At 43.6% G+C, this 22,939-nt stretch overlaps 1 protein-coding gene across 2 annotated transcripts in view; it reads left to right on the top strand.

Moving 5' to 3' along the window:
• The window catches only part of LOC134210773 (ecdysone-induced protein 78C), a 112,141-nt gene that overhangs the window by 20,440 nt on the left and 68,762 nt on the right, over positions 1 to 22,939 (top strand). Inside the window, exon 1 of one of the 2 annotated variants that reach the window (XM_062687031.1) lies at positions 15,433 to 16,250. The exons of the other annotated variant lie outside the window; for it this stretch is intronic. Within the exon in view, the coding sequence (XP_062543015.1) occupies positions 15,803 to 16,250 (448 nt within the window). The 5' untranslated portion in view covers positions 15,433 to 15,802. Of the gene's footprint in view, positions 1 to 15,432; positions 16,251 to 22,939 lie in introns of those variants that run through there. 2 annotated transcript variants of the gene reach the window in all.

Genomic DNA, 22,939 nt, shown 5'->3' with positions numbered 1-22,939 from the left:
TTCAGAACGAATCAACGTCAGGCCTAAATATTAACTGTCAAAGGTTGAGTCAAGTGCCCTGCGGTGTTTTGCTAGTGCGTTTGAATCATGTTATTCTGTACGTCAAACAAGACCAAAAATGTCCAGGAAGCATTTTCAAATTTCAAATGAAACAATGTTACTTTCGATTTTTTAGTCGAAAGGAAAACTGACGCGTTCAGGATGATTAACTTCATCGTTCCCTGAAAGAAAATCGAATATCGATTCTCCATTTTAGGACCTAATTAACGACGATGGCTTTTTTATCATAACAAGACATGGAAACGAATTGCTCGTCACCTGATACAAATGCGAAAATAGGGGCAGAGAAATCCCCCCCCCACAGACGCTGTGAAAAAGGCTTCTTTCTAGTACAATTGCCATAGAGGAGCATGTGTAAAACAAGTCAAAATGCTCCATTAGCATCATTGTCCTTAGAATTGGAGTTTTTTCTAAAGGAATTTATCTTGCAGAATATTACCCTTTGAGGAATAATCCATTTATTTCATAACGCAAAAATCGCGAATTTACACGGGAAAATATTCAGCAACAAACTGAAACACGTTACCATGAAGAGATTGGGAGGACCTGTAAATGTTTATTTTATGTCCGGATCATTGCCTAATGTTATGATTCTAAAGACCCCTTTTTGTCTCCATCGGAAACGGAGTGTGCCGAAAGGTTATATGTTCGTTCCAAAAACAAACATATTTTAGATGGCTCGGTGATCCATACTATTATATACCGATCATCTATGGTCGGCGAATTGGGGCCCATTTTTGTGCACTTACCTTTATCCAATTTGCTTGCGACTGATTGCATTTAATGGAAAATCCTATCAAGGTTCCACCTAACACACGTGACCGAAAAATCGCGACGCGATTTGAATGCTTGGCGAATGCGATTCTGTCGCCGTTGAAGTAGAAGAGTAACTACCCTAGCCTAGCCTACAGTGACCCAACGATAAAATCGCGGCGACTAGTTTTCGCCTTTGCGGCGATGAAATCACTCAGGTCTGGGGGAGCCTTTAGATTGTTTCCTATTGAAAAATTGATAGATCGGACAATTGACTCAAAATTTTCATAGCTTTCTGTTGAAAATTGACTAGATCAAACTTTGGGTTCAGAAATAATGGCCAAAATACTATTTTTTGTACAAAAAGTGTGTAAATAGTCTAGTTATTATTTTGGTACATATTCTCAACCAAAAAGTTCGATTCGAATGGAAATCCTGTCTCATCATTTCATATTGAAAATTGGCTGGATCGGAATATGGACTCAAAAGTTATGGCAAAAATACTATTTTCTCTTATACACCAGAAAGTTACTGATACCGTTAGGCGGATTAATCAAGGTTTTTCCAAAATAATTTCTGACTACACTACTTTTAATACAATAAAATATAAGTTTTTCGTCATTAAATTGCAGATTTGATTTTTTTCTGGTGATTCGATTATCCGGAGGATCCGATTATCCGGAGTGAAAAAAAATCGATACTCCGGATAATCGAGTCCGACCTGTATTTAGCTATTTGGCTGTTATTAATTAACTATTTATCCGAATAACTGTTGGACCGAACGAATGACCTGTTCGAAAAAATGACCTTTTAGGCCAGATGACCTTTTCGGCCAAACGACATATACGGCCAAATAATCTATTCGGCCGAATGAGCATTCTGCCAATTGACCTATTCGGCTAAATGAACTAATATGCCATATGACCTATTCGGCCAAATGACCTATTCAGTCAAATGCCTAAATGATCTATTCGGCCAAATGACCTATTTGGCTAAATGGTCTGCCCGTTACGCTGGGATATGGATACTCATAAGTAGTGTGTAACGGTGTAAATCCGGTCATATCGCCAGGCTCGCTACAACACTGGAGCTGGCAATATGACGTCCCTAATCCCAAATCCCAAGATGTCAGGCGACCCGAGCCGAGGAGATGAATGGCCTGGGGGTGAAACAATTAGCCAGGCAGTTAACGGAGCCTGTAATGCTGGGTAGACACATTTTCGTGATGCATTGCGGAGTAATATTAATTTAATACTTATGAGTGATGGTCGGAAGAGTATGGAGCAGCTATAATTTACTTTAAGTATACCCATCTTTTGCAACTTTTTGATGGAGCCAATGGAGTAAATTGTGAAAACGTAACTCAATCTTAGGCTGGTTTCGAAGCCGACGAATCTCCAAGCTCCAGAGCGCTCATTATTTAGGAAACAAGCTGGTGGATCTGCTGAACTCTCTTATTAGACTGATTAGACTATTAGTCTATTTCGTAAAATGACCTATTCGGTCATATGGCCTATTCAGCCAAATGGCATATCCAGCCAAATGACCTATTCGGCTAAATGAACAAATTGGCTGTATGACCCGTTCGGCCAAATGACTTTCGGCCAGATGAGTTTCGGCCTAAAGATTTGGTTGGCCTAGTAAAATTCGGCTGAATGAGTTTCGGACAATCGACACTGCCCCATGAAAATATCCGTAACTTTGAACATTAGCATATGATAGCATAGCATAGCTACGGTGTACTTCGTAGTGATGCTCATGTTGTTCTTTTGAAATCCTTATTCAGATTGCTATCAGAAATCAAGATGGGTGTGGTCTTTGATTTCAATCTAGGATAAAAATCATAAAAGCATGAGGATTACTACTCCTGGCCACGCCCATCTTCACCGTAACTTGGGAGGGAAAGGAAGTTTTGGTGTGGTACTTACTTAACGAGAGGCCTCCGACACCCTCATAAGTATCACGGAGTTGGATATTGGGGAAGGTATTCGTTGGGTCAGGATTTGCCTGTAGCTGACAAAGCGACCGTGGTAGATCTTACACCGTAACACACCACGCAAAGGTGTCTAGCCAGCGTTACGGGGTAAAAATATCCATAAATTTGACCATTTGACCAAAATATTTTACACTTTTTGTGGATTAATTGATATAGTTTTAGTGGTCTTTTCCAAGCAAAATTATGGATCATCATCGGATTTTAATCTCAAATCGAGTATCCGACTATCTGAGACATCTGATTTGTTCGTGACGTTAGATGGATTAAAGCAGGGCGATGCGCTCTCTGATCTGCTTTTCATCATAGCTCTGGAATATGCAATTCGTAGATCTGGTGTGCAAAGAAACGGAACCATCATCAACAAGTCTTACATGTTCATTGGTTTTGCGGATGACATCGACAACATTGATGTAGATCGCAGAGTAGGAAAGAGGCGTTTGTGCCTTTTAAACGGGAAGATTGCAAGAAGAGGACTGATTATAAACTCTGTCAAAACTGAATACTTGGTGGCTGGCAGAGATTGGGGCAGTCGAAACGGTCTTGGTACCGATGTGGAAATGGATTGGATACAATTTCGACGAATTCATTTTTCTTGGAACACTCGTTACATGCAAGTAGGACTTTCTACGGTTTGTGTAGCCAGCTAAAGTCTCGCAGCTTACAGACATAGACAAAACTAACTCTGTACACAATCTCGTCGACGATTCAAATCATGTGTGAGTTAAATCCCATCCGAATCATGGGCTAAAGAATCGCTCATAATTCGAATCGCAATTTGCATAAACGCATGATTTTTACGTGTTATTCATTATTATATACACTGAATTTACTTTTTTCGCTTGAGTGCGTGATCTCTCTTGTTTCGGCCAGCAGAACGATTGCGCGGTCGGCCGAATTATTGTGTTCTCCATTGCGCGGCCGGCAATAAAATTAATCAGTTCAGTGCGCGATCTCTCTTGTTTCGAACAGCAGAATGATCGCGCGGTCGGCCGAATGATTGTGTTCTGCATTGCGCGGCCGGTAAAAAATATAATATCTATCTTGTGTTCGGTGGCTCATGCGCATGTCGCGCGCGGTCGAAAAAAGCGCACTCTTCAATAGTTTGCTGTAGCTATCGAGCGAGTGAGTACAGAATGCTGTGCTTCCGTGCGGTCGTCCAAAACGCGAATCCCCTCAGTTTTCATATGACACCGGGCGTGCATGTTTTAACTTTTAACTCGTATTAATGTTATTTCCCATCCCATAGATCGCATCGCTTACCAAAGTGAATCCAGATAAATTATCCTTTGTAACCAGGCATTGCAAACCATCCCATCATTCGATCTTTTGAGCAAAGATACTGATGAAATGATGGGATATCAATCTTAGTTATCTATCCGCTCAGTAAACAAAGTGCAATGTTCGTCATGGAGAACATTTTTTCACAGCTTTTGTTGTAGCAACACCTTCGCAACGCGAACAAACCCCTCATCGCGCTGGCTATCCGGATCATCGTCGAACGCTCAAATGATAATATCTTTCCAGAGTGCTCATCGATTAGGGATAATATCTTTGCACAAGCAAAGATAATATCCTGTGCTCAGATGATATTGCAATGCCTGCTTGTAACTAAAACGATATCCTATCCCAAGACAATCGTGGAGATGCAGAGGTATACTCGGTCTCTAATAGCAACGAGAGTCGGACTAAAAATCCTTCCATTCCTATATGACCGTAAGGACGTGGCCGGCGCCGTTATTGACTTTAAATATTTGAGCTCCCGAAACGTGTACATTGAGAATGGGTAGCTAATGCCAAGCCTCATTCATTGTGTTCTCTGTACAATTTCGCAAGTTCAGTCAATCACGGAGTAGCAACTACGAATTGTGCGGTCATAATGCTCATGCTCATGCTCATGCATGAATTTACTTTTTTCGCTTGAAACAATGGCTAATAAATCCATATGTAAATAAAACATACGCCTTGATTGCGTTTTGACGCTTTTTAGAGTGAAATCATTTTCGACGAGTGAGCGAAGCAATGCGATTCTGTCAAGCGCGATGCTCTCCCTACAGAATCGCAAGCGAATTAACTCTTACATGAAGCTTCGGTGATTGAGATTTGAGTATGATTCTTCCAACACTGCCGCTAGGGTATTACCCAAGATTTTTCAATATATGAAACATACATTGTAAGTATTTTTATCGTAAAAAAATGGGATTTGTAAGGATGATGTCATTAGCAAAGTTCGTCAAGTGTAATGCGTCAAATGTGAAAGGGAGAAAGTAATTAGGAAATGTAAAGAACAGAATGCTTTCGCAGTATATGTTTTTGACCATCTAATAAATCCCTGGAGTTAAGGCCTTTCTGTCTATACGCGCAACCTTGGATCAGTTATCCAGTTTCAGACATGGTACTTGCTCTAAGTGATACAAATATCGAAATGCGTTCACAGTTTATGTTTTTGATCATCCAAGAAGTTCTTGGAGTTTAGGCTTTTCGGTCTACACGCGTCCCCAGTGATCAGCTAGGATGGTTCAGATATGGCATATGTTCCTAGTGATTCAAAGACTAGAATACATCCACAATATATGATATTGGTTAAATAATGTAATAAATAAGTCGAGTCAAGTACGAGACACTGAAGACGGCCTTACTGTTGAGGTCGAAATACGTATCTGTCAAGATACAATTAAGTGGTGGAATTAAATGGGATTGTACAAACTCGTCTTATGACAAGTGAAGACATTCCACTAAAAAGCTCAAAATAATTTTCTTAATAAATAATTAGTTTCGTCCGTTCTATTTTCTGACATGCGTGATTACTGCTAAAATAAATCATTAAAATAAGAAGCAAAACAAGTTGCTTTTCATTGCTTTATTTTTGGATACGATGAGATGAACAAATAGAGTTCCGGTTATTAGAAGTAACATTGGGCTTCTCAGTATACAGGGGGTTCGGGACTTCGGGTCAATGAAGTATTTACGAGAATAAAAGATATAAACTAAATCAATATGAAACCCGTGCAATTCCATTTTAAAGACAAAATACGGACAACACAACCAGGGCAACATTTTTACCAGAACGTGCGCTGTTGTTATTTGCTTGAACTGTGAACATAAATTAATTTTAGTGCAAGGTATGATGACAGTCACTGGTAGTATGTAGTTTTACTTAAACTTCCCAAACGACTGATATAAAACATATTTCACTTTAGCGCATTCGTTTCTTTGTCATATTACGGTTGTATATAAACTTTTCGTATCAGTGCGTAAGTTGAAACACGCGACGATGATCAATCTATAACTCCACCGGTCATACTCCTCATTGGCCGTGTCGTGTTCGCAGCATCGAACATCGCATCGAGAAGAATTCCGTGCCCGTGCTGAGATCAAGGGGAAGCGGGAAAAAAAGAACGATTCGAGCTTTTACAATCTCATGCTACCTCCGACCGACACATCGACAGCAACATTCTCGCGCAAGGGTCACTGACCATTCGCCGCTGATTTTTTGCCTTCCTTCTCGTGAGGTTCTCAACAACCCCATAATAATAGAAGCCGGAGATGAAGAAGATCGTCCTCCCTGCAACTGGTACCCACCTTCTTCATGTACGCGTGCCCGATGCGGTAATGCTGATGGCGCGCGCCCCGGTGCGGACGATAAAACTTATGTAACAATAGGTGAGCGAGAACGATTTCGATGACGTCATTGCGAATGATTATGGATTATTTGGGATGCTTGCTATTGCAGTGAATAGGTTGAAGGATTTCATCCCGTTTGCAACAGTTGTACAGTTATATTGCTTATTTGCTTATCAATGAGAATGAATCATTTAGTATACTAGTTAGATCGGAGTCTTCACATAAATCGATGTTAGCGAATTTTGGTTTAAAAACTAGAATAGAATGCAAACGTTTTCGTCTTTTCAGACCGCATCGTGCTTTCGTGCTGTGCGGTTCTATGCTCTCTTTGCTGAAGGAAGTTTTTAATACTACCCGAAGCTATTTTAATTTCAACAGTGCTTCTCAGCGCTATTTGTACCTACTGATCCCGTTACGATCTTTGCAAGGACCCGTGCCTTCGTTTTGCGGTGGTAATCCTGCAGGGACACCGTTCTGGGAAAAAACCTCTTAGAAGGTCACGTTTCAACGCTCAGCAATGAGCATTAATAAAAACAAGAGGAAGGGGGAATCTCTGAATTCTCCACTTAAGAAACAAGGTTTCAAGACCGTCCTGCCCAAGCGCGGAAAAAATAGAAGGAAGCTGGAGACTTCAGATATTTCTTCTAACTCTAACATTCAAAATAATTCTTCTCCTATCGAACTGAACAATCAGTTCGATTTGATTCATGACTCTAGGTAGGTTTCAAGGAAAATTTTTTTTCGAAAAAAATTCTGCTGAAAATTTTGTCTCTGGGGGAAGTTTTATGTCCAAAACCACCCCCGTGGCTACGCCACTGAGCCCAGGTAATTCGATCCATGCGAAAAAGCAGGATTCCGCCAATTGTGGTATCTGTTGCCGAGTTTTCTGGCTTTAGGAATGAGATTTTGAGTAACCTTCAGGGGATCAAGATTTTCATTTCAGATTGCCGTTTTGCCGGGATCCTTTGACGAACATCTTCTTCAGTATTTAACTGAGAAGCGCCATAAATTCTTCACATACGACGACAAAACTGAGCGATTGTTCAAATCGTCTTGAAAGGTCTCCCCAGTGATGATAAATCACTGGATGAGATTAAAATTGAAATTTCTTAATTACTTGGATTTTCACCAGTCCAAGTAATTAAGATGAAAAAGAAATCTCGCTCTGGTACTTCCATTTGGTCATTGTTATGAAAAATTGTAAAAACTTTGCGTGGCCAATAAAAAAACATACAATCTGCCCTGCAGAATAAATAAGGTTGTCAATCAAAAAATAACTCAGCACATAAAGGTCATTTGTCTAGAGAATTTATACAAAAAATATGCTAGAACAAAACTACTTTAATTATCGATAAAACAGGGGGTGATCAAGTCTCCCCGAGGATCAAGCCTCCCCACCTTCCCCTACTGTTTCTTCTCAAAAATGTGCCCAATACTATTTCAGAGATTTTCGAATTCAGTCAACATATGTACAGATGTTCTCATTCTCGTAACCATTCTGGAGTTCAGAACTTTGGTATACAAGGTCAATTACGCTTGGTACAAAACCAATAGCAATCCATGATGTCCACAAAAGCTCTTAGAAGCCATGTGCATGATTAACGATTTAGATATATTTAAACCGGTTGGTCTAAGTTCTCCAAATAACTCAGGAGCTCAGACCAATTGGTCTACCAAGTCAACTGGGCTCAATATAAAGCCAATAGCAACCCATATGCAATACTCAGGAAACTGAATGTCACTTCACTTCATCACGATCATTCCGAAATAATTACACAGTGAATTGAATTTTCTCGCATTTAAAAATAGTTCGTTGCACATTCCGTTAGAAATACTCTACACAAGAGTATATTCTAATTGAAAATTAAGTAATTGCCAAATCCAATTTTCAGTTGAGAGAACCAATTTCATTTTATTCCTCATAGCTTGTAATCTTGATCTTATACACTACATCCCCGACTTTTACGTATTCTTCCTTTCTGAATGCATTAGTTTCCCAGTCAACACAAGATCGTATATGATGTAACATACTTTCAAACATGCTTCCCCATACAACATGTACGTATATCGCCTCCACTTTAGCATCTTATGTTGAATCATATAGAATTTTGTGTTTACTGTGTTATGTTCATTTGCTCAAAATGATGGATAATAAATCCATTTGTAAACAAAAAATACGTGAAACGATTCAATTTGCTCCTGCGTCCTTTACTTGTCTATCACCATTATATCCTGGACTGGGCTGGTCATGTAGTGCGTATGCCGGAATAGAGATCTGCAAAAGTGATGTTTAGCAGAGAATCTGGAAGCGGACGTCGGCTCCGGGGTAGACCCCGCACTGGCTGGCTATGTGCTGGCGCTGGCGTTTTGGGGTGCACGCCTTATCGACACGGCTGCCCGATGACGACTCTCTCACTCTTATGTATCCTGAGCATTCCTAGCGGTACATAGGGCCAACGTAAAAGATTAGCCTTGACGTGGGCCCAGATCAGATTCCTGTCAACTTCCTTTATTTGCCTCTGCTACGATGTTCTGCTAGATTCCAGTCCAGTGCTTGGTTGCAGATTTCGTGTCCGCTCTTTCGTAAAGTGTGGCCGACCCACCTCCATTTACGCACTCGAATTTCTGTCGATATCGGTTTCTGATGACATCGTCGATGAAGCTCAGCATTCGAGATCCAACTGTTAGGCCACCAGGCCCGAATTATAAAACGTAGACATCGATTGATAAATATTTATGTATTGTCGTCAATCATTTGTGTAGACCGTTTACTAGTAACCTTAAATACTTGCAGTTTCTGCGTAATCTCTGTTGATAGACACCAAGTCTCACTGGCGTATAACAACACAGATTTTACATTTGAGTTGAATATTCGAAATTTGGTGCGTTGTCTAATCTAATTGGATTTCCATACATTTCGTAAACTCGCAATAGCAACCCAAGCTTTTTTGATCCGTGCTCATATATCTTGGTTCCACCGTCCGACGCTAACTGGCTGCCAAGATATTGAAAGATTTCGACCTTCTCCCCTGCTTGCCCGTAAAGTTGGAGGGGTTGTTTGTGTTTACATCCAACGATTTAGTCTTGTGGACGTTGATGATGAGACCCGATGTTGAGGCCAGGTCGTCCGGCTTACTCTGCATATCATAGCGCTGTTGTGCTAGTAGACCAAATCATCAGCCAAATCGAAGTCGTTTAGATCCTCCAAAGTTATCGCACCCACCATGCCCTCGTCGATTACGATGAGGAACAGTAGCGGAGATAGAATACATCCTTGCCACACTCCAGCGACTACACAGATGGGGACAAAGCTCCGTTATGCAGGACCATGCACGTAAAAGCTTCGTACTGCGCTTCGATGAGGCCGACTGTTTTATTCAGAACTCCTTAGCGTCTAAGGGCATAGATTTTCGTGATTCGTGACAATTATTGTATAAAATCTGGGCATATACAATTCTGTAAGCTTTTTATACAAATATTGTAATAAAATAATACAAATCTGTATTATTTCAATACAACAATTGTATTAAAATCTTCCGAAATTGTATATGCCCAATTATTATACAGTTTCTGTAAGGTTCTTATGCAGAACTGTATTAAAATCTGCCATCCGCTGGTTGGGTGTAGGGAGTCCATCCAGCAGCGTTTAGCTTACTTCCCTAGATCCGAATACCGTTGACGGGATTCGTGCTTGGCTGCTCTGGTGCTTGCCCGCTCTATCGCGGCCTTAGCTTCTCAACGCTCCTCGGTTTTCCGCCAGGTTGTATCCGTAATCCATTCCTTCCACTGAGTGCGCAGCTCACCCAGAATGTTCTCGCTTGTTTCTATAAGGACATTCTTGATGGCCGTCCATGTTGCCACCTTCCAAAACATCCGCTGCCCGAGTTCCAAGTTCTTCAATGAACGATTTCTTACAGCTGGATCTTCTAGTCGACGTGTGTTGAATGGTCGTCCGAGTCTCTCCACCCGCCGCTGAATCCAAGCAATGCGTAAGTGGATCTCGCCAATTAGAAGGTGATGGTTAGTCGCTCATTTCTCCAAGACTATGAAGTCCCATGACACGCTCATAGTCCGTGTTGTCGGAGCCGATCTTTGCATTGAAGTCGCTCATGTAGATCTTGATGTCACCTTTCGAAACATTATCCACGACGGCATTCAGTTCACTGTAGTTTTTCTTGTCCTGTAACTCGGCAACATCAGTCGGCGCCCAACATTGGATTATCGTGAGGTTCCTTAACCGTGTTCTGAATCTGGCAATGATTATTCTCTCATTAATTAGTTCCCACTCAATGAGCGGCGCCTGTGCATGGGCGCTAAGCAGGCAACCAACTCCTCGGTGCCGGGAGCGTTGTTCCCTCGAGTACCGGAATACAACAATACCTGTACCGATGGTAGTTAGTGTTCTCTAAAGTTTGGCCAACGGACTTCACGCAACTCCAGGATTCCGAGCTTCGTGCGCCGTGCCTCGATGGTGAGTTGTACCAACTTTCCACTCTAAGCTAACGTTAAAAGATTCCATGTTCCAATTCGTGTCCTTTGTTTCATGCCAAAAGCCGTCGCCGTTATATCAGTTCTCTATCTTTCTTCGTTGGTTTCTCGAACGATATGTTAAGTTTCGGGAGCAGTAGGTTGTTGGCCTAATGCCCCTATCCACCGGGATAGGGCTGCCATTCTAGATATAGGTCAGACTCGATCTTAGATATAGAACAGACTCGACTTCAAGTACGAGACACTGAAGACGACCTTACTGTTGAGGTCGAAATACGTATCTGTCAAAGGTACTGTTTGGGAACTGGTTCTTAACTCCTTCCGATGTGGACTGGATGTGGACTGTATTTATTTAAGTGGTTGATGTGATTCCCGGTAGTTGAGATGGACTTGTGAGGCCTTATTATTCCCTTGGGTGTTTCGATGTGTTTTCTCCGGTATTCTCCTCAAGGTAACTTTAACATTCACACAATTTACTTATAGTCCATTACACATTACATTTGCTACTCAAACTACACTTTATTGCACGACATTACATTTATTCTTACTAACTAAACCTGAAATACCCTGAAATAGCTGTGTTTTCTGAAACGAAAAAAAAGAAACTCTCGTGCACAGCTGGACAGGTTTGGCTAGTTCCGCTAGGAGTTGTTCTCGGGATATTAGCATCAGTGCTCGCTTGGCACGATTTTCCACTGCTTGATAGAATCCACAATTATCTGATCTGATCATTCCTTCTCTCTTTCGATAGTCTTGGGTTTACCAGCTTGCCATCTATGCCACCTAAGGGTAGCGTACTTGTTTAAGGACATGGTAACGTAGCTCTGGTTTCTTCAGCAAGTTACGTTCCTGACTTACATCACTGCTTCTTGCAGTGCACTCTTTCCTTTGTCTAACTGTTGGAATACCGTTTCGGTCGTTATTACGAGGCTTGTCCACACTTCCGCACACTACCCATCCGAACACAGACTCAGTTAGAATCGGGAGATCTTCACCAAGCGGTATTTCTTCCCCGGTTTTGAGGTATGCGAAAAAGTCCTTGATTCCTAACACGAGATCGACTGCCTCGGATCTAAAAAAGGTTGGATCCGCCAACCTTACGCCGGTGGGGAACACCCATCCCATCATATCCAAGTTGGTATTTGGCAGATTCACTATCACCTTTGGCAACAACAGGAATTCCATTCTCCGCGAAAAGCTAGTGATCCGCGATTGGATCGTTGTTGTAACCTTTTCCTTCACCTTGAAATTGGCTTGTCCGATTCCATACACTTCGATATTTGACCGTTGACGTTGGACCTTTAACTGCTGGGATAAACGATCAGTCATAAAATTGCGTTCGGATCCGGAATCCAGAAGAGCCCTAGCTGGAATACAATCTCCATCTCCGCCTTCTACTAAAACTATGGCCGTTGCGAGAAGTACTGACGATGTACGATTCCCAGAAACATTCGAGGACACCTGGTTTGTCGATCCATGAGGTGATCTTGTGCTTTCGTACTGAGAACTAGTGCCCATTGCAGAAGTTCTAGCGCTCGGAGATCCGTTTCCATATCCGTTTGAAGGTGGTTAAAAGCAAACCAATGTATGGTGCTTGCCTTTGCAGTTCCGGCATAAGAATCGAGACCCGAGTAGATGAAAATAGCTCAACAATATCGAATGTTGATAAGATAGCAAAATGAGATATTAACATGATTGATATAAGAGATAAAAGATCAGACGACAATATCAATATTTTGCACTAAAATATCATAAGGAGACCAAGTTATGCTATTTGTGAGAAGTGATCAATATCATGTGCCATTAGTTTGTTCTTATCCATAGCATATCTTGATATTTAAATGATATTATGGTGCAATTTTTTGATATTGTTGCCTGTTCTTTTATCTCTTATATCAATCAAATCCATATCATGTTTTGTTATTGTGTTCATGGCTTCTGCCCGGGGAGGGGCATTCCATCGCTCGATATCCACGTTTGAAGCACTTGCGGCAAAGTGCTTGGTTTCGTAACAACCTGTCACGATAGAAAACGGACATCCCTTGGAAGGTCGGACACTGGTAAAGAAGATGGTTCTCTCGACATGCTGCGCAATCTCCACTTGATCTCTGAACGGTATTGTAGCTTGATCGAGGATTTGGCGATCTCTTCTTAGTTTGAGAATATTCTACCTTGGAATCGGAGAACTTGGAGGGTAGGGAAGCCAAAACTTTAACCCGTCGCTGCAGAAATTCGGTCAGGTCTTTTGTAGTGTCCTGTTCCTTGGTCGACGATAATTCTTCCCAACTTCTCCGTGTCACTGGGTCTAAAATAGCGCACAAGATTTCCAAAAGCAGCAGATCTTTATAATCGGCGGGCTGAACTAGCTGGTCCAATGTCTGTGTAGTTCTTTCGAATGCCTCCAGAAGGGACTGCAAATCGGCCGATGACTGCCTAGTCAGCTTTGGGAGTTTAAAGAGTCCCTGAACCTGGTGATGCTTCAGCTGCTTACTGTCGTTGTAGCGCTTCATCGAAGTGTCCCAAGCGATTTGGTGATTAGGTCTTGTTATTATCAACGGATCCACAAGGTCTTTGGCCTCGCCTGCCAAGCACCCTTTGAGGTAGTGAAACTTTTCTACCTCCGGTCCACCTTCCTGTGTGTTAGTGACATATAGAGGTCACGGAAACTCAACCAATCATCAATGTTGCCATCGAAGGTCTGCAACATGATTCGTGGCAATCGCACATGTTCCCCAGTTGGTTGATGCGACGCGGGTTGATTGGTTAAGCACGGCTGGTTCCTCGAGCTCTTTGACCTTATCCAACAGCAAGGACTTCAAGTTATATTACTTGCTGCTGAACGCCGATCGCTGCTTGAAACAGTCGTCCTCTTCTTCGTCGTAGTCATCGTGGGTCTCAATTTCCAGGATCACCTAGTTTACCTTCACCCATAACTCGTCTAGTTTCTCCAGCTGAACCGTCACCTGCCTAGCACTTGTCACTTCGCTTAATTTATCCACAAACCCACAAATGCCCTGAAACATGTCAAGGAGCGACCGCAATATTGTCTTCAGGGTCTTCATTGCTGGAGTCTTCTTGGACGAGGATGCCGTCGGAGCCATCTTTACAGTTGGACTTTGACAGAAGGTATTGAGTACAAAAGGACTTTGGTGTAATATTCTGCAGATTCCTAGCCCCGGCTAGACATACACTGTAGAGCAATTCTTATATTTACCTGAAAAAAAAGAATTTTTACCCTCTCTACAGTCCAGAAAAAAATAAAGTGTTGGAATTATATGAAATTGTACAAACTCGTCTTATGACAAGTAAATCACTGTTTGATCCGCACCTCCTGACAAAAAGATACTCGAGATCACCCTTCTCACTCTAGCTGATGTATGAAAGATAACATGCTGCATTATCAGCTGAGTACGCAACCAATGGCCATCGGACTGTTGTCATCGGTCGATCTGCAAAGCGTGCGATAGAAACTGGACCATAATTCTGTTGGCCGCTCCCTTCTTGGTATCAACACACCGTTCAAGGCTGTTTATCGTCAACATTTTTACATGAACATGATGGCACAGAAAATTAGCGGAAATTTCATAAATCTTATTTCATGTGTGAAGGTTCCACCGCGACGCGACGAGACAACCGCGACTGCGATTCTGTCGCAGTTGGTATGGAAGAGTAAATGGAACATTGCCTGCAGCGACTTAACAATAGCATCGCGGCGACTAGCTACCGCTTAGGTCTGGGGGAGCCTTAAATCTTCATGGATTCCAATAAAATGTAAGACTGGAACGTTAAATCTAAAATACTTTCAAAAATTGTGAACAGATCTAGATCTAATTAGTGTCTTTTAATTTAGAAAATTATTTCGCCACTATTTTTTCAAAAAAAAATCATTCAAACTATTCTATAATTTACACGCAATATTCCCCAAGATTATATAGAAATAAATATAGAAGCCAGTGTTTTGTTTTTGTACATGGCAATAGTAAATCTACAAACCGCTATTCACGCAGACAAATCGTCTGAAATTAATGAATCATAATTACCGAAGGAGAATAATAACTTTCTTACAATGATAAGCTTGACCATTTAAGTCTAATTTAATGTCTGCGTGCAGAATCGCTTCCCTATACATCTATTCTCGGCAGATATATCAAGATGACTCCACAAAGTTGGCATCCAAACCAATCACGATAGGCAGATACAGGCAGGCGCGTTGCAAACAGCCACCCCAATGCCGGGGAGCATGTGAGTAAGTGCGCGCAAGAGACTTTCTTCTTCTCCGCGTTGCTACTTACCTGTTTTGGTGGAGCTTCTCTTCGGGCTCGTCTTCCAGGTATTCCCGTGTCCAGCCGTGCGTCGCGTGTATGTCGAAGAGAGTCAAAGAACACCACCGCACCGGCAGCAGTAACGGACGGACGGGGCAGCGCCCTCCGGTCCAACGATTGCGCCCGTGCAAATGGACTGGATTAAGTTCGATGTTTACTTTGCTTTCTACTCCTTTCAGTCTGTGGCAAGATTCTCGCTAGAATGGATACCTGGTCCCGGTACTGCTGGATCGGCAGCGGCGATCGTCGGGATTCGGGAGTTTAGTTTGCGCAGCGGTGATCACGTTTCTAACGCGAGCGCGCGATTCCGTCTACTGATTTTTCTGGGATTCGGGTTTCGATTCTGATAGTGGTAAGAAAATTCGGAATCATTATGTGATTGGAAGTGGGTGATCCTGCGAGAAGAATTTCAAGATAATCAAGTGCCATGATCGTGCCGCATAATTGTTCGAATTTATCTTTTAGTGATGTTTGTGCATTTTGTTTATAGAGATATAAGTTATCAAAAATTACGAAGCAACACAGCACAAGTGATTCCGCGAATAAATGCACTCTAGAAGAAATGGATGTCTATCAGCTTGACTCCCCAACCGATGGGCTCAGCTCAAGTCTAGTGAAACTGGACGAAGATCTCGCAGATATGAGTTTCGATGCCGGTTCGGAGTTTAATTTACACTTTTTCGATACCCCCGAGGATTCCAACACGCAAAGTGGATTGAGCGATCACGAAGAGTCGGTAGAATCGAGCTCGCGGGAAACTCCCCCGAGTCCAGGGCGGAAATCAGTGGGCCTGCGGGGGCCACTACCTCCGCCCCCACCACCATTGGCGATCGCAGTCGGACAGGATCCCATCTCCAGTACCATCGTTGTGACTAGCACTTCGACGCCGATGACGCTGGTGAACCCGGCGACTTGCTTGGTGATCAGTTCGTCGGAAATGGCAAAAGTTTCTTCTAGCAGCTTTGATCGGGTGGATGGATCGCAACGAGGCGGAGGAGGTTCGAGATTAGGTAATGCACAGATTTTTGTATTTTTCATATATCCCGATGGCTATCTGAAGTATCAACGTATGAAAATTTTTCGGAGTTTTCACGGGAAATACTCAGGGATTTCTACGGGAAATATACGTCCATCTAGAGGCGGGCGATCTTCCAAAAAACAACGTAGACTCTTAGGGGAGGTGGGATCGTTTCGAAAAAGTCTACTCTTCTCTACGAAGGAAGCCTGGGAAAGTATGAATGCCAAGAGCCTACGCAGACCTTTTATTTTCAAGTGACCAGACATCCCGAATTATGCGGAACAGTCCCATATTCAGCTTACTTGTCACGCTTTGCCAGGCGTCCCGCATCCCAATAGTGGGTTGTCTAGGAAAAGGAGAATTTGAACAGTATAGAGGGCAGTGTTGGTAGAATCATGCTCAAATCTCACTCATCGAAGCCTCATGCGCGAAATGACTCGCTTGCGATTCTGCATGGAGAGCATCGTGCATGAGTTTTTCACGCAGAATAGCATCGTTTCGTTCATTTACCGAAAAAGGATTTCGCTCCAAAAATTTTCAATACTCAATAGAAACGTATTTCATGTTTACGTATGGATTTCTTATCCACTGTTTTAAGCAGAGAAAGTTATTCCGATGAATTTAACGAACAAGAACACGCAAAAATCACGCAATGATGCAAATCGCGAGTCGAATCATAGTCGATTCTCAGGGCCATGAGTCAGGTGAGGTTTGCCTCGCGCTTGATTTGAATCGTGGATGAGATTTGAGAATTTGACCAACACTTATCAACACTGATAGAGGGTCAACTAAACTTGTAGAAAAAAGTTTGAATAATAGGTACGTAGGTACAAAATAATCTACGCCCTGTGAAAGATCAATAATAGTTGAATTGATTCGTTAGATTCTGGATGGTTCAGAAATCTCAGGAAGATGAAGTTTGAATAACCTCGGGGTCCAGATAAAGTGGGAATATGAGGGATTTAGGGGCCCTCCTTAGCAGTGCGGTAAGACGCGCGGCTACAAAGCAAGACCATGCTGAGGGTGGCTGGGTTCGATTCCCGGTGCCGGTCTAGGCAATTTTCGGATTGGAAATTGTCTCGACTTCCCTGGGCATAAAAGTATCATCGTGTTAGCCTCATGATATACAAATGCAAAAAGGGTAACTTGGCTTAGAAACCTCGCAGTTAATAACTGCGGAAGCGCTTAATGAACACTAAGCTGCGAGGCGGCTCTGTCCCAGTGTGGGGATGTAATGCCAATAAGAAGAAGAATATGAGGGATTTTTACGATCTGCGGAATAAAACTATTTGAGTAAGCTACAGAGTCTGGGTACAATGGGCAATCTACTTGCAAAATCAGGAAAATGCCTGAAACTTACACGCGTACTTAGAACAACGAACAATATCCAGTAGAACAGTAAAAGATGTTTCGAATACCGAAGAGTTTCCACAACGGGGGAGCAAACACGACTGACGCCGCCAACCGCACGACCACGAGGTCTACATTGGAATACATCATTTCATTTCATTTATTTAGTTTACATCTAAACAGATAACACTGAATCAACATTTTGACGCCATCTCTCCATCCTCGAATGCGCACCACGCTCGCCAAGCCGTGTTGCACTCTGGCCTGTCCACCTCGCTCGCTGCGCTTCACGCCGTCTCGTACCTGTCGGATTGGAAGCGAACACCATCTTTGTAGGATTGCTGTCTGGCATTCTCGCAACATGTCCTGCCCATCTTACCTTCCGGCTTTAGCTACCTCCTGGATACTGAGTTCGCCTTAGAGCTGGGCGAGCTCGTGGTTCATTCTTCACCGCCACACATCGTCTTCTTACACACCGCCGAAGATAGTCCTAAGCACCCGTCTCTCGAATACTCCGAGTGCTTGCAAATCCTCCTCGAGCATTGCCATTCAAATGTTCCTCGTGGTGTGGTCTTCGCAGTGGTCTTCGCCGATGGTTCCGGTCTGTACTCTCTTGTTGATTGTTCCTTGCTCATGTTTTTTCAAAGGGCCTGACACCAAACCCCCAAAATTACCGGAGGACCATTCCTCCTTATTGCCGGTGGACCATAGTGCACAGTTTCACTTACAGTCCCTCGCTAGCACTAGGACGATCTCTGAAAAGAACCAGAGTGTGATTTCTTCTTCATTTTAATTACTTGGACTGGCGCACATCCAAGCAATTGTGAAATTTTCATCTTGATCTCATCCAGTGATTTATCGTTCAGTTTTGTCGCCGTGTGTGAAGAATTTATGTCGCCTCTCAGTTAAATACTGAAGACTTAAATTCGTTTATTACTGATTTTTGTTTGTTACATCATTTTTACCATTTCAAGTGGTTGGCCACGCGGCCCTTCATCTTTGATTTTATTTCATAGCAAAGTTGGAATTCAAAAGTAATTTATAGTATCTAATGTATCAAAATAACCTTATGGAGGCATTGATTATTTTGAAAAATTTGATAACCTAACTACTACTAACTAATATTTACAATAAAAATTTGATAACCTAGATTGGAACTAGCGCCCTAATTGGAGCCCGATCCAGATGAAAGCAACGGACCCTAAACTTTTCTTTACACTCACCAAAGCGTTCATGTAAGGTTTTTATCCCGACCAGACGGTGAACCTCGGATGTTCTTGTCCTGGGAGGGGTGTTGAGGATCATCATCCTCAGGAATTTGTTTTGGACCCGTTGAAGTTTGAGGTGGTGGGTTTTAGCGCAGCTCTCCCAGACCGGCATGCCGTATTCGATCACAGGGAAAATAATTTGCTTGTAGACAGCAAGCTTATTTTTCAGGGACAATGACGGCCGACGGTTGATCAATGGATACAGTAGTTTAAACAAAACGTTACACTTTGTCACCGTCTTGTCAATCTATTTATTTATTTATTCAGACTAAGGCCGAAGTGGCCTGTGCGGTATATAAGAGTCTTCTCCATTCGGCTCGGTCCATGGCTACACGTCGCCAACCACGCAGTCTACGGAGGGTCCGCAAGTCATCTTCCACCTGATCGATCCACCTTGCCCGCTGCGCACCTCGCCTTCTTGTGCCCGTCGGATCGTTGTCGAGAACCATTTTCACCGGGTTACTGTCCGACATTCTGGCTACGTGCCCGGCCCATCGCAGTCGTCCGATTTTCGCAATGTGAACGATGGATGGTTCTCCCAACAGCTGATGCAATTCGTGGTTCATTCGCCTCCTCCACGTACCGTCCGCCATCTGCACCCCACCATAGATGGTACGCAGCACTTTCCTTTCGAAAACCCCAAGTGCGCGTTGGTCCTCCACGAGCATCGTCCAGGTCTCGTGTCCGTAGAGGACTACCGGTCTAATTAGCGTTTTGTAGATTGTCAGTTTGGTACGGCGGCGAACTCTATTCGATCGGAGCGTCTTGCGGAGTCCAAAGTACGTACGAGCCGTCTTGTCAATCTGTTGCCTGAAAATAAGCCTGCTGTCAAGGGTCAAGCCGAGGTAGTCGGCCTCATTGGCCCATTCCACAGTCGACCGGCTGAGAGACGTGATCGTGCATGTTCGTGATGAAGATGTCGAGCGTTGCATGAGCCCCGGACCGTGTCAACCGGGTAGGGCTGTCAGGTCTCAGGATGGTGAAGTGGCCCTCTTGTTCGTCGTTGGACCAGACAACTCCGTTCCGGTTGGAGACGGTGTTTCCCCACGATTGGTGCTTTGCGTTCAGGTCTCCGGCGATGATGAACTGCCCCTGCCGCCGAGTAAGCTTGACTATATCCCTTCGTAGCTTGGTCGAAGTGCCATCATCGACTTTGGCTTGTGTGGGACAGTAAGCCACGATGAAAGTGACGACTCCGACGGAGGTGGTGACTTCCACTCCAACGGCTTCGATTAATTTGAGCTTGAAGTCCGGCAGCAGGAGACAGGCGATGTTGCTTCGCAAGGCGATTGCCACTCCTCTACCTCTGAAGCTTGTTCGATCGAACCTCACCAGCCTAAAACCCGGAATTGTTGCACTTACCTCGGGCTTCAGGTGGGTTTCGGCGATGAAAGCCGCGTCAATCTCCTTCTCCTGAAGGAAATCGCTGAGCCCGACGATTTTGCTCTTAAGCGAGCAAGCGTTCCAATTTGCCAGACCCAACCTAGTAGCCATTTTCAATGACGAGTATAGTTCTGGTCGAACCGGGATTTGCAGCTTCGAAGCCGAGTCGCCAGTTGGCTGAATATTGGAGCCAACTGCTCCGGGGTGTAGAGCGGAGCGGAATCCTCCGGGGGTAGAGGATGCTCATCTTGACGTCGGCGGAATCCAGAAGGAAGGAGCCATTCGCTGGAGGATGGAGCCGGCGGTGCTGGAGTTTGAACCGACGCAACTGCTGCTGCCAATCGCTTGTGCGGTTGTAACGGTGGGAGGACTGGACCCAGTCAACACAAGATCGTATATAATGCCGTATAAGATGCTAAAGTGGAGGCGATATAGGTACTTCCCCATACAATATGTACGTATATGGCCTCCACTTTAGCATCTTATGTTGCATCATATACGATTTTGTGTTGACTGGGGAATCGCTCGACGGGGAGCCGCAATGGCTGGATAGTTCACCAAGTTGACTATACAGGAGCACGGTTCTTCTTCGGAAGGTTTCTGGTGGAAGCCTTCTTCCGGATTTCCAGGAACTCGGCTCGCTTTGGACAGCCCTTTGCGGTGGCTCGATGTTTGTCGCCACAGTTGGCGCACTTGGGATCGGCCACCTACATCTTGTCGCACTCGTCAGTTGGGTGAGGCTCGCCACACTTGTTGCAGTGCGGCTTCATGCGGCAGTTTCTGGTTCCATGCCCGAAGTTGAAGCAGTTGGTGCATTGCGTAACGTCGCGGTGCACTGGGCGATATCGTTCCCAGTCAACAACGGTATGGTTGATTATCTGAACCAGCTTCAAGTCCTTGAAGGTGGTGGAGCCATGGACCAGGTGGACCAGATAAAGCTGGTCGCGATACCTTCTCGTCTGTCGTGACGAGCAATTTTGTTCACCGCGACTGGCTTGAGTCCGCTGCCTTCCAACTCCTGAATGAGCTCATTTTCCTCCATGTCATGGAGCCCTCACAGCAAAGCCTTGAGTGGCTTCGTGCCGGGGATGTCATGAGTGTAAAACTCATATCTGTGGACCTCGAGGAACTCCACGACTGATTTGTGATGGTCCGTGTTGGTGGGCATCACCTTAACGCCTTCACTACAGAGCGGAATGTGTAGTTTAGGCCTTTCGTGATCAATTCCCGGAGCTTTGGTCGCAGTTCCGGCGGGTCGCCTCTGATGAAAAACGGCGGGCACTTCTCCTTCCGCACTAGTTGAGTTTGTGGCAGCTGCGACTGCTGCTTCTTACGCTTCTTACTCTGTCGTTGTCGTTACTTCTTACGCTGTCGTCAAGAAGCAACGAAGAGTACTGCAATAGTTGTTTGGAGTGGTTACCCGCGCTTCCAAGAGCAGTGCGCTTAGACACTTTTCCCGCGACCGAATCGGTCACCGAGTCTCCCATGACGGGAGAAAATAACGCCAACGCGATTAAGCAAAATTGTAAACAGCGAACGAACGAGAAAAAAACACTTGGAAAAGAATGCGCGAGCAAAAAACACGTCCGTACGTGCTGCTGTCTCGAACTGGAATAAATACTGAAGAAGACGTTTGCGATCTTCTGCCCACGTTTTCGGGCAGACCTATGCTAAGAGCTCATGTTTAGCGTAGCCAACACCAACACCAACGCCGAGCAACGTATACGTCAAATCTAAAAAAGCCTAACGTCATAAAACATCCAAATTCAACTTTCTTCAATATGTATCTTTAATCGGGAATATTCATTAAATATGACTAATGAGCTTAATTGATTCAAAACTTATTTTACATGATCAATTTTGATTTTACTTACATGGAGATCAACAATTTGTCTTTTATTTCACCGTGAAAAGCTTGAGCAGAATTTAAAAATAAATCCTGCTCTTTTATTGTTGAGGATATTTTTAATTATCAAGCTACAATCATTGGTGTTGTTGACGATTGTTGACATCTCATGCAACTGACAGCGGTCTATCTGCACACTGTGCCCGGGAAATGGTGGCTATTTTTAAGCTAAGGGAGTTAGATAGGGATGTCTATAGCCTGTTTTCGGGGCACACCACTCAATACAGAGGCGGCGCACAACTGTCATTTTTGTTGATTTAGCTTTGCTGCGTCCCAGCATGCGTGAAAAAATAAAAATGACAGTTGTGCGTTGCTTCCGTATCGAGTGGGGTGCTCCCGAAAACACTTGGATTCCGTGAGGAGTGACCTTAAAGGATCCTGGAAAAACAAGGCAGTCACCCTTCCTAGCAATCTAAAATGAAACCTTGATCCCCTGAAGGTTACTCATAATCTCATTCCGAAAACCAGAAAACTCGGCAAAAGATACCACAATTGGCGGAATCCTTTGCTTCTTCGCATGAATCGAATCACCTGGGCTAGAGGTAGATTTTCTCAATTTCGTCATGAATCAAATCGAACTGATTGCTCAGTTCGATATGAGCAGAACTATTTCCAATGTTAGAGTTAGAAGGGATATCTTAAGTCTCCAGCTTCCTTCTATTTTTTCCGCGCTTTGGGTGGACGGTCTTGGAATTTTTTTTAGAAAGAAGTGCAAAATTCAGAGACTACCCCTTCCTCTTGTTTTTATTGTTTTATTATCATTGCTGAGCGTAG

Source organism: Armigeres subalbatus, chromosome 2 (genome assembly GCF_024139115.2).
Source record: "Armigeres subalbatus isolate Guangzhou_Male chromosome 2, GZ_Asu_2, whole genome shotgun sequence".
Classification (NCBI taxonomy): Eukaryota; Metazoa; Arthropoda; class Insecta; order Diptera; family Culicidae; genus Armigeres; species Armigeres subalbatus.
This window is presented reverse-complemented; position numbering and strand designations above follow the sequence as displayed.